General features: G+C 43.9%; 1 protein-coding gene across 1 annotated transcript in view; it reads left to right on the top strand.

The window, feature by feature from the left end:
- The window catches only part of LOC144170397 (long-chain-fatty-acid--CoA ligase 5-like), a 57,517-nt gene that overhangs the window by 13,112 nt on the left and 31,635 nt on the right, over window positions 1-12,770 (top strand). Inside the window, exons 3-6 of the mRNA XM_077700177.1 lie at window positions 5,110-5,177; window positions 6,832-6,930; window positions 9,193-9,292; window positions 12,486-12,658. Coding sequence (XP_077556303.1) covers window positions 5,110-5,177; window positions 6,832-6,930; window positions 9,193-9,292; window positions 12,486-12,658 — 440 coding nt within the window. The remainder of the gene's footprint in view (window positions 1-5,109; window positions 5,178-6,831; window positions 6,931-9,192; window positions 9,293-12,485; window positions 12,659-12,770) is intronic.

The following is a 12,770-nucleotide window of genomic DNA, read 5'->3' as shown; positions in this document are numbered from 1 at the left end:
TTTGAATGAACCCATCTCACAAAAATAGCTCCACACCCTCTTTTGACTTTGAATGAGAAAAAAAGACAACGTTCCTGTATTGAGCGTAATTTTGTTCTGAAATGCAATGCAAGTCTTGTCGATTTTCAACTAGTCAAATTTAGCCTAGCTTGCTTTTAACTTGAGCTACAATTTTTGAAACTATACAGCAAGGCAGGTGTTTCTTTTGACACATTAAAAAAAAATAAAGGAAATTAAGGCGTGGAACCACACTTCTAGTCTATTTGGCAAAATGTTATTAAACAGTAAACACACACAAAAAGAAGTTTTGGACAGAGCTTGAACATAAAACAATGTATCCCAAAATACGCTTTCAAACACTGGGACTCTGATTATCAATCTTGGACTCGCCACAAATAGTTTACGGGTAGCCCTAGGGCTCTGCTACCCATTGAAATGTGGGGAAAAAAATTTTGGAGAGTTCAAGACTGGTGATAAAAGCATCCCACTTATCTTTTCTCAATTTTGATAGTGTTCTGTCGGCCACTGCCAGCCTTTTCACACTAGCCGCCTTTGTGGTTTTGCCTTGTATTCTCCTCCTGTGTGGTTTTTACACTGGAGCCCATTGTCACCTAGGTTCAAAGTTGCTAGAAAGCACAGGACATCCGGAAGCTCCTTAAACCAGATATGAGACTTTCTCTTTTGTTTCTGACAAAGACCTATGTATACGCCGTAGTATTATCTCGTATCCGGGTGTGTCTTATCTGTTAACATTGGGCAGCAGCGGGTAGCGATGCCCGGCCCTAGGTTCATACGGGTGCAACTCATTTGCACTTGCAAATCTCCATTGTTGGCTTTCTTGGCGTGCCATATCTCGGGGCTACTGTGATTCAAATCTGTTGAACAGCAAGTGGTGTCAGCTCAGGACAGTCCATTCATTGCAGCGTGTGCGCTCTATGAAGATCAAATTAAAACAAAAACAGGAGGTCAGCATCAGCAAATTTTTGTCGCACAAAAGGAATGTGGGGAGCTTTGATTGCCACATCAGGCATCGCACGCTTCGGTGGCAAGGATAGTCATGACAGGCACTTTTCTGCCAAGGGAGAATGTAGAAGCAGCCGTATATGTGAACTTTTTGGGGCTGCCCTGGTGAAAAGTCGGCAAAGAACATGAGTGTGCACATGCATGGCTCCAACATGACATTTAGGCTTACCTGAATCGATTGTTCAACGCTATAAGGGATTTTCCTCGGAAGTTTATGGTAGACCTGGTTGGCAGTTCACTGTGAGGCAGAGCTGCACCAACATTCGAAAGCTTTCTATGCTGTGACTTTTGCCTGTTTCTGCAACACATCGCGGTCATTTTCATAAATTTGGTTTTTAATGGATTATGGAATTTTGTGGATTCCAATCTTTAGACTTAGCAAAAACATCCAAATTGTCACAATGCTGACATGTTGATTGCCAAACAAATAAGGCGCGCTTGTTGAGAATTGTCAACTATTCAGGAACATAAAATTTTGAGTGAATGAAAATTCAAACCGTTTAGGTTTTACCACAATACGATATGAAATTTTTGGTATTTTTGAGCAAAATTGGGAGGCTGTTCTTTTCAGCTCTACACTGGAGCCACAACTCACAGCAGTCCAGATGGCTGAAGCTGTCACTAGGATCCAAGGAATCCTGGGTGATGGCTGAGTGGGAAGACAGTCCAGAACGCCTACCTTTCAGACTCGTTTGAAGCCGCCGCCGCCCCCCCCCCCCCCCCCCCTCCCTCCTCTCTCTCTCTCTCTCTCTCTCTCTCTCTCTCTCTCTCTCTCTCTCTCTCTCTCTCTCTCTCTCTCTCTCTCTCTCTCTCTCTCTCTCTCTCTCTCTCTCTCTCTCTCTCTCTCTCTCTCTCTCTCTCTCTCTCTCTCTCTCCTGTTTCTAATTCCTATTAATTTTCTTCACTACAACTGGGGCAAACACATTATTGAAAAGCATAATTACAACGGAGAGTCCAAGGCCATGTCATCGCAACTTTTATTTTGTCATAGTCTACATTGCAGCAAAACAGTGCAATTGGTCTCGTGTCTATAACAAATAGGAAATCACGCAGTCTCTAACATGTTCAGTTCAGTGTGATGCATTCTTGTGTCGTAACTTAAAAAGATTGAGAGCTTTGAAAAGAAAAAAAAAAAGCTTGCACAGTGAATGTGTTAAAGCAGAGCTCTGTTCTTAGTACAGGGCTGAGCAGCTGTGAGTGATAATGAGTAGGAAAATGTCATACTCGTCGCATGCCACAATGAAATGGAAAGCTGCACTAGTTGGTGTAAACTCATGGCAGAAAAATTGCACGCATGAGGCTAGGACACGGAAGTGGGTATGTGCGCTGGTCCATGTGTGCGCAGCTTTTCAGCCTTGGAGCTGCATACTGCCGTCGATGCCACGTACGTAAAAAAGAGCAGGCAGCACATGCCCAATGCTAGCTGATGTGTTTTTAAGGGCTTTATTATTGAAACAGACATCATAGGAAGGGGTTGAAGTTTTTAGGTGATCTAGTGATGAGAAAATACCTGCACCACTGATGATTATTTTGGTGCACTTATATCTCAAACAGAAATTAACTTTAAGGGGGCAGTTGGGTCTTTGGGGCCGAAAAACGGTCAAAAAAAGCGTTTTCTGAAAAATGGCATTTTCGAGCCTCCACAGCCATTTTTCTATCAGTCTGTAAATTTCCTCATAAAAAGGCACGATATTTTGTTGTTATTATATTATAATAGCATTTTAAAGTGCACTATACAGCTCAGTTAGCGCAGAATTCGATGGTGAAACGACACTTTTCTTGCAATGCAAAGCTAGCATTTCGTCCTCGGATATCTTGGCACCCAGAGCAGGTACAACTGTAATTCTTTTTGCTTCTGATACTGAAATGTGTGGAGAATACAATGTTGGAAACAAATTTTTGAAATGGAGGCTTTGGAAAATTATTATTGTGTTCAATTGGCTGCACCTGCGAGCCATTTCTGGCAGTGCGCTGGAGAAGCGGTGGTCATTGTATTGTAAAACAACCAAAAATAGCTGAATCAAAAAAGTTCTTCCTATGTTGTATTCTTTAGTCATTTGTCTGCCTAGCCACGTGGTAATAGTCATTCTGTATGGAGTGGTTATTTAGTAACTGACCCAAAATAATGGCAATTAATCATTAACTCAAAATATAATCAACTTACAAGACATCTAATGGCAGATTTGAAACCAGCACAAAAAAACGCTATAATGCCGTGTAGTTTTACTAAAATTGGTTGGTAAATAAAAAAAATAGCTCTAAGACCAGTCTTCTCCCTTAAATCATGGCAGGGTGTCCTCACAAATGAACATTAATATAGATGTATCAGCTAAAACTTGTGGGTATCCTGACAGAGGGATGATGTCATTATCGCTGTCTGTAAGGACGACAGTCGAATGACTGGTAGAATAACGCGACAAAATTTCCTAGAGTTATTTATTACCAGGGTTCTCCCCAGAAAATTTTTAGCAGACATTTTGAGAGGGGGGAAGTGGGGAGGGCGACAATTACAAATTCCACTTTTCGAAGTGTGGAAGTGGGTGGTCTACAAAAAGCAGTGGGCGGTGAAGTAAAGGAGCAGGCGGCATGTCCACCTCCTCCCACCATGGGGAGAATCCTGTTTATTACCATAGACAGTACGGGGTGCAAACACGTCTTGAACAAAAAATGACGCTGAATTGATGTGAGCAGTCACTGGTATTCCCTATCACAAATTCTATAATGTCATTGGAAATGTGAAAGGTTGTTTTAATTAGCTTGGCAACAAAAGCATTTCTTTGTGTTATGAAGCCTTCAAAAGCGCTGGTTATGCCAAAGAACGGTGGTTTTGGTTACAATAACGATGAGAGGAATAAACTTAGTGAAACGTGCAATTTTAAGTGTGACCCAATTATTATCGATTAAGCATTACACGTACCCTTGCAAAAAATTATTTAGGTGTCCGTAGCATGGTAATAATGGTAGAGTAATCAAGTCCGGTTATACTCGTCTCATAATTGGATAATTCCTGTCAGGATTGCCAAGACAAGGTCAAGTCCAGAATAATTTATGCTGTCGGGCTAGTTGGTGCATATTGCTTCAAGAAAAAGAGCACTACAAACCACGAATGGAAAGCGAAGAACGACGAGTCTTTTTTTTAAGTCTAGAATATTTGCTGACGTGGCTGAGCACAGCGCGTGTTGTGTAAAAGTTAAGGGAAGACTGAGGCGGGGCTGTCCATCCAGGACCAGTTCTGTTTACCAGCAGACGTGGCTAAAATTTAAATTAGCGAAATTGATTAAAAGGGAAGTGGGAAAACGTGAACATGCCAGGGCCCATGCTCGAGCACATTTAGTTGAGAAAGCAATGTTTGCTCCAGGAAGATGGTAAAAAAATTCATATAGTTATGTCACAGCCCCCACTCTTCTCTGCAGCACATGCATGTTGTAGAAAAAAAAAAAGACAGCAAAACACGTTCTTCTCTCTCATAAGAATTTTCCTGTCACAACAGGATAACTTGAGATCAGTACGAACTATAAAAGTGCCCCTGTCTGAGATGTAACGGTTTAGTCACGTTTCAGTTAATGCAGTGGTTGATGGTGTTAAAAGATCGACAAGGGGAAAAGAGCACGATGCCTTTTGACTCAACACTTGTAATGTTTGTGTATACTAATGTTTGTTTTCTTTTCATAGAGCACTCACCTTCTTTTTTGAAGCATGAAGCATGGTTCGTGGACACACCATACCTTGTTTTGATAAACTTTTAAGTTCGCTCGTGCCAATTGTGTGTCAGCGGTTCGGAAAATGGTGTGGCACTTATGGAAGAACGTGCTGATTGTCTTCTCCAATTGCGCAACCCCAGTGTGCAGCACTTCCTGCTCTCACGTGCTTGAGACCCCCTCCTCTCCACCCCAGAACAGCAGTCGAGGAAAAAGGTGTAAGCTTCTCAGAGGGTCAACAATGTATATGCATTGCCAGACAGTTGCTAAGGAAGGTGGTATCGTAAATAATCCCCCCTCCCCTTCTCCCCCCCACCTGACCTTTTCTTCTTCTTTTTTTTTTATTATTGATGTGGAAACACGGCTTTATTTACCGTTGCTTTTACAGAAAACAAGAGGGCATGTGGCTACTGGAGCAAAGATTTGAAGCAGCTTCACTGGATAAGCTATGAAGAGGTCTGTGAAAACCTCATTTCGTCACTTGTTCCCGCTAAAGCATGCAAAAAAAAAACCTTTCTGCATAATATAGGCTTTTAAAAATACTCATTGCTTATTGCACTGCAAAAAAGCATGCTTTGTTTCCCTCATGTCTGCAAGCATCCCTGATGCGACTTAAATTTTGGCAGTGCACTAAGAAGGAAGCAGAAGTCACCAACAAAGTGAGAAAAAAACTTTCTATAGCAGCCAAGTGCACCAGAAGGCCTTAAAGGAGCCATGAAGACAAAACACGTTTGGTTCATTCAAAAGATTGCCTTGTTAGAATCGTACTGACACCACTTTTAATGTAAACTTCGCTCAAATACACTGCATAATTAGGAAAAAAGGGAAAGGCCATGCGACCCACTCGCTCATTTCCTGCAACAGAACCTATGATGTCATACCAGCCAGCTCTGCGATTGGCAGAGGCCGGCAAAACCAAACGCAAATTAGACAGAGCTTATAGGCTTGCCGAACGGGCTATTTGCGTTTAAATTTAGGCCACATTCCTTTTAGAGCAGTAAGAATGGTGGGACCAACAGTGGAAGTTACGAAAGCACACGTAAACTAGAAGTACCGATGCGTACTGCTATTGGTACTGCGCGAACTATGCTTGGTTTAGCTGCACAGGACTGCGGGGCTTTGGGGTAGTTTTAGACGACACTTGCCGATTGACGCAAGCAACGGTGTATTACGTCACCATATTTGTCGAGCAAGCACTCTGTTTCATGAAACGATTATTTTCTCCCTGAACAAAAACAAGCCAGGTTCAAATACGGTCAAAAACAAACCAGGGGCAAAAAACGGCTTGCCACGGTATGATGGCGCCATCTAGGTTCACTAACGGTAAACAAGGCTTTCTTTCCAATCGGCTGCAGAGCGGTCGGTACCTGTGATGTCATTACAGACCACGAAACTACACAATTTAGCGGGAAAATCAAAATTTTAATGTAAATTGATCAATTTCTCAGTGAATAAAACATCGTTTGCATCTGGACAAGCGCTGGGGACACTATAAAACACGAAATCTTTCGAATAAAACAAACTTGCATTTTGTCTTCATGGCTCCTTAAACCACCAAGTTCTTGAAATGTGGTGGATTTCATGACTGTGCACCATTGGCTAAATCTTAGTTCACATTGGGCTGAGCTAGCATATGTAGCCAATGGGCATTGCTGAACACAACCTAGTTCACTCTGCGGTGTATTCATCTTTGGTGTTCGGGTTCATTAAATGTCTCTGAGGATTTACTTTTCTGAACGCAAGCCCAGGGAATGTTCTCCGAATTCACGTTCTCATGTATACGCCTCATTTGTGAAGCTGCACACACTGGATGGCGGAAAATTCGAGTTTATTTCGTGTAGACTAGAAGCTCAGTGTGGTGACAAGCGCAGAAAAAAAAAGTGCTTTTGAGGGAAGCGGGATTGTGCTAAGGAAATATTCAGAAATTTGTAAGTAAACTAATTGCAAATAGTAGCTTTGCATACTGTTACAAAGATTAAATCATATATTCTTCTCGGCTTCAATTCGGGACTCGTTAATGGTTAGTACAATCCAGCACACTTGAGCCTGCAAAGATAGTACACAAACACAGCGTTTTTTTTTTTTTGTTTGTTTTGTTCTTCTACAACAGCTTCTGGAGAAATGCCGCTGGTTTGGCTCTGGCCTGTTGTCTATGGGACAGGTTCCTGGCAAGAGTATTGTCATGATCAACTGCAAAACGAGCCTTGAGGTGAGGCTGCCGTGACTGGGACTAGCATCCCAATCCCTCAGGGCCATTGTGGTGTGACTGATTGCTATTCTCTTGACCCTGGCAGGATCACTAAAATCTGCACCCTGCTTGCCGCAAAATCTAATTAAGCTGGTAGAAATGCAAGACTGTGCACCTCTAACGGGGCTGTAAATATAGTGAAGTTAAGTTACAGAACATGAACTAACCGAGGTTGAACTCTAGCTAGAGCTAGTGTTAACTGCTAGAAATGCCTTGCCTGTTTTTCATCAAGACGTTTAAAAGTTAATTCAGCTGGTGGACCGGATGGCATACCGAATTATGTTTTGCATGCTTGTTCTGAAATCATTGCCCACTTTCTGGTTACCTTGTTCACCATAACGCTGGCTACCAGTAAACTGATTTATGACTGGAAAACCGCTAATGTGGTCCCCGTTCACAAAAGCAGTTCCAAAAGCAACCCCGAAAATTATAGGCCCATTTCCCTTACAAGCGTGTGCGGAAAAATTCTTGAGCACATAATTTATAATGCAGTTATTAAGCATTTGGAAAGCAATAATTACTTCACAAATTGTCAACATGATTTCCGGGCTGGCTTTTCCTGTACGACTCAATTGGTTGAATTTAGTCATGACATTTTCTCCTCATTTGACCAAAACGAACACAGATTGTATATTTTTAGATTTTAAGAAGGTCTTCGATTGTGTTCCTCACGCCTTGCCTTTACACAAACTATCTTTTCTTTTCTTACACTGCAATGTAATACAGTGGATAAGGGTTTATTTAAAAAATAGCACTCAGCGTGTTTTTTTGCATGGATGCCAATCTGATGCAGTGAGTGCCTCTTCCGGTGTTCCGCAGGGGTCTGTTCTGGGGCCTCTGCTTTTTCTTGTGTTTATCAACAACATTGTAGCTGATCTTAACTGCAAAGTGCGTCTGTATGCTGACGACTGTGTCATTTATCACTGTATAACTAGCCCGCATGATACATGCCATCTTCAAAACGATCTACATTCAATTCAACGCTGATGTAAAAGATGGAAAATGACGTTGAATGCAATGAAATATCAGCACATTACTTTTTCGCGCATTCATAAACCCATTTTGTCGAAATATTTCCTTGACAATGTGCCCCTTAACACAGTTACAGATTTTAAGTACCACGGCATTTACTTCTCATCCAACCTCTCCTGGAAAAGACAGGTTGAACATGTTTGTTCTTCTGTCTCCCGTACGCTTAACTTTCGTCGGCGCAATTTCAGGGCTGCCGCTCCTAAACTGAAAGAACTTCTTTATTTCACCCACATAAGGTCCATCATGGAGTACGCCTGCGGCGCTTGGGACCCGCAACTTGCCTACTTATGTGAAATGTTAGAACGTGTACAAAACCGTGCCACACGTTTTGCCGCGGGTGATTACAATTTTCGATCTAGTATTACATTACTTAAAAACCAGCTTAACTGGGAACCCCTAAAAGAATGCAGGCAGCATGTCAAACTTAATTTGCTTTATCGTATCTATTAAAAAAAAAAAACTGGCATTAATCCTGACATCTTTCTGTTTACCCCATATTTTGTATCTAGACGGCGTGAGTTGGAAAATTCGTGAAATACGTTGCCGTACAAATGTTTTCAAAGATTCATTCTTTTCTCACACCATTAGTTTGGGGAATAAGTTGCCAAGTGCTATAGTTGATTGTACCACTGACGCGCTTTTTAGTAAGTATCTGTTAGACTTGTAGTTCTGGTTTTGTTGGTGTATTTGGGATGATGTTCAGCGGTGTTTTAGCCTGCCTGCCACATGTATATGACCACATGTTCAATTTTCCCCCTGCTATAATGCCATCTTGGCACTGCAGGAAACTAAATAAAAAAACATAAATAAAGACTGAGTGTTAAAAGTAAACATTGCTAGTCCATCACAAATGTAGTTTATCTGCCGTGTGACTAAGGATTGATTAAGCCTGTTTCTCACTGAAATTACATTACAAAAAAAAAAAAAAGTCTCACACGCCCTCCGTTTCTAACGTTTGTGGCAATCTCTTGTTTCATGATGGCTGTGTTGAAAAATATGAAGCTGCGTCAAAAAACTTGACAAAGTCGGTGGCAAGAGAAACTTGAGAAATTGGTAACGGGCAACTCATTCATGAAGCTTACTTAATTAGTACTTAGAATTTTTTTTTTTTTGTTCTATAAAAAGTGGTGCCGCACAACAGGTGCGTGTAGTGATTGACAGGATGTGTCCCCCCTCTTTGTTGCTGTGCAGTACGCCATATCTCACTATTGCACGTCGCATTACTCCCTGGTGTCCTGTCCCGTCACTGCCAACGCAGATATGGAGGCCACCATTTTTGTTCTCCAGCAAGGTCGGTTGCTGTGCCTATTCTTTCAGAGTGCTTGTCAGGTACGCCTACTCAATTCACCCTTTGACAGCCAGAACCTAGCCAAGCCAAGTCTGTCTGGATTCATCACAGGCTTCTCTTTCTTAACTTTGGTAATGTGCCTAGGGTTGCCACCTGCCCGGTTTTTGACCAGCCCGACCGGTTTTTTAGGCGGCAGCCGGTTGCCGGTCCATACCTAAAACTGGCCGGCTTTGGCCGTTTTTTGACCGTCGTGCCAAGATTTTTTTTTTTTTTTTTGCATTTCATAAGCGTCAATTCAGCAACTACGACGATAAATATGTCTCGACAAGCTGCACAAAGACACGGGAGTGGAAATGCTCCCCGAGATGGAGGGGGACCAAGGAGAGGAACAACGCAACGAAATGCCGCCGTGGCCAGGTGGTGCCATGTGTTCAAAATATGATCTCTATGCTTTGAAACGCCACTGCACGATTTTGGCTTTTCAATCCACCAAACATTCATTTTGTGGATTCAGATGCAAAGAGATTTTAATGGGCAAACTATGTGCGGTTAATTTTCAGTGCAGTGCATTCAGACCAGAATCTCAGCCACTCTTAAAGGGCTGGTGAAGAGCTTTTCAAAAAAAATTTGTTGGGGGCATTACTTTATGGTTTTATTGACGCTGAATTCGAAAAACGTGTTTATATTATGTGTAAATACACCCAAACCATCTTTTTTCGTCAAAATAAACGACGCCTGCCCGGCGGCGCGGTCAGAGCGCTGGCTGCCTTTCAGGATTGGCCGGCTGCAGATGACGTCATATTCGGAAATGCCGGCGCTGCCGTGACTGCTCGGCCTGAAGATCTCATCGATCTCATTCTGTTCCCGTTCAGATACGGGCCCGAAGGACCTCTGGTGAATGGAGGGTTCACACAATCTTTCCTTAGAATATGAGAGTCTGAGGGAAGTATAAGCGCAACAAGTTCGCTCGCGGCGAGCTTGAGAAAGAGGTTCTCCCCCGACGACTCATGGCCGACTTATGCTTCTCGGGTGCAGGGAAGTTGTGCAGATATTGGTTCGCCGCTTTTACCACCAGCGCTAGTCACAACTCCTGGCACATTTTTTCGACACACCATCATCCCCTTCTTCGCATGTGCGACTTTGTTTTTGCATTCGGGCAGGCGGTACAACAAGCTGTGTGCAGCGGCCTGCGATGCGTACAAGCAGCAGCTAGCGAGCGGCCGGTCGCTGCGTCGCGCGGAGGTGCTGGTGCCGGGTCGCTGCGCGGCCGGTCAGCGGAACGTGTCAGTGCTGCACAAACGCAGTTTTAGAATAGGAGAACCGAACTGTTGTGGTCACCCGAAAGGTAGCGGAACCAAAACGCAGCACACTTGTCGCCGACGAACTTTAGAAAAACACCTTCCCGAACAGCTCCAGCCAGCTTCGGTTGCACGGATCGCCTCGAAGTTTGGGAACTTTATGCTTAGCACCGAGACCGATATTTGGTCACTGCTACTTCTACAATCGCGAATGACTATCCTTAAAACAGTTTTTCACCGCACTATCATCCCATTTCTCGCGTGCGAACCTTATTTTCACGTTGATAGTCATTCTAGCCATCGGTGCTATGTACATTCTTGCGCGCAGGTAACGCCATCCGTCGGCCTCTCGCCGCATCTCGTGCTCGGGCAGGTTGCTGCCGACGACGCGCTGCGCGACCGGTCGGCGCTCCGCATCGCGATACAAATTCGATCACCTCTTTCAAAATCACCTTGGATGACAATCCCTAGCACAATTTTTCACCACACTATTCATCCACTCTCTCGCACGTTCACTTGCTTTTGGCGACGGCCTTGATTCTGGCCGGCAGCGAAGAGCGGTCGCTGCCGCGGCATGCGTGGTGCGTGCGAGCCGTTTCGTGCGCCGTACGGGAATGCACGACCGGCGAGTGTGCGGAGCGCTTCCGCGCGCAGAAAACGCTTCATGCTTTCAGCTTGCTTGATTTCTTCTTAAAATCTAGCTATTCAGCCCAGTTTCCGTCACAGCCAACAACGTCGATCGGCAAAACGAGCAAGAAGTTCGCGAAGCCCTGAGCGCTGCGGTCCCACGAATTTTTTAATCCCCTTATAATAATAGGTCAGGAACTGTGCCTGCATATTTGTTCGAGCCAGTCTCTTCGCGTATGAAGCACAGAGCACCCGACGACACGGCCGGCCCTGCGACTACTCGTGAAGGCAATGTAGTAGCCACGGGCGCTCGCGGTAGGAAATCTCTGGTATCTAGGAGTCGCTTTAGGAAAGCACACAGCAGCATTACGGTTGAAAATCGACGCGGTAGCAACTCTACACAATTGAGATTAATAAAGGGCACATTGCACGTCTGCTTAATTCGCAACTTCGCTGAGAAAACTGGGACACAGCGAAGCGGCGGCGCACGCCGCTGGCCGTCTTCTGAATATGACGCTACTTCCGGTCGCTGCCTCTCGGTTTCTCGCTCTTCCGGCGGCACAGCCGCGAGTGGTGGGCGGGGCGTCGGGTCAACTTTATCGACGAATATCTCAGTCCCCAAGCGAGATATGAAGAAAATTTTTTTACAGTCATAAACTATGCAACATACTAATTGTAAAAAACAAACATTTACCCACTTTCAAAACCACTTCACCAGCCCTTTAAGTACAAAGGTTATGTTGATTTCTCTCTAAAAAAACTCTACATTGAATGGCAATGCATGTTGAAAAAAACATAACATCTTTTTTCAATGCAAATTCTACCTTCTCTATACCACTCTCCCCCCTGGAGGGCCTTTTTTTATTTTATTTTATTTTTATTTTATTTATTTTTTTCGGGAAAGGTGGCAACCCTAACAGTGCTAGCTTCTCACTCCTAATTTTCTGCCATCAGCTAGTGGATATGATTACCAAGCACTTTTAAGGAAAGTAAGATTTGAGACTAAAAAGGCCACGAGCTTGCCATACCACAAGCTTGGTGACCTTTTCGCAGTTTTTTTTTTTTTCCTTTTTGGTGTAACTCTTGGTAGACGCTGTAATACGATGCCACCTGGTGTAAATCAATCTGGAGGGTTCCACCACAGCATACTCCATGGTTTACATGTTTCTTTTGTGTGTTGAGCCCAAAGTTTGCAATCTTGCTGGCGGCCTGAACATGGGAATTCGGCCATGTTGTCCTCACTACTTTGCACGTTACGGTTGCATTTGCAGTGGAAAGCTCTGTGCTTGTGTGCGACTCTGTGGACAAGGTGAACCATTTTCTCAGCAAGAAAGACGTGCTTCCCGCCCTCAAGACCATCGTGTGCGTCGATGAAGTGTCACAGGAGCTCACCAGCGCGTGTCGCAACAAGGGGGTCGAGCTGGTGCCATTTGAGGAGTGTCTGGTGAGGCCATGTTAGGAAGCCCATAACAGTTAACGCAGCCAAATGGGATAGTACAGAGAAACAGCTCAGCAGACAGGCTAGGCAGTGAGAGGTGCAGATAAATGGGCTGTGT

The sequence above is a fragment of the Haemaphysalis longicornis genome, unplaced genomic scaffold (genome assembly GCF_048455015.1).
Source record: "Haemaphysalis longicornis isolate Haplotype H1 unplaced genomic scaffold, Haemaphysalis longicornis Haplotype H1 scaffold_2, whole genome shotgun sequence".
Taxonomy (NCBI): Eukaryota; Metazoa; Arthropoda; class Arachnida; order Ixodida; family Ixodidae; genus Haemaphysalis; species Haemaphysalis longicornis.
Note: the sequence above shows the minus strand (reverse complement) of the source record. Positions and strands in the feature narration are given on the sequence as shown.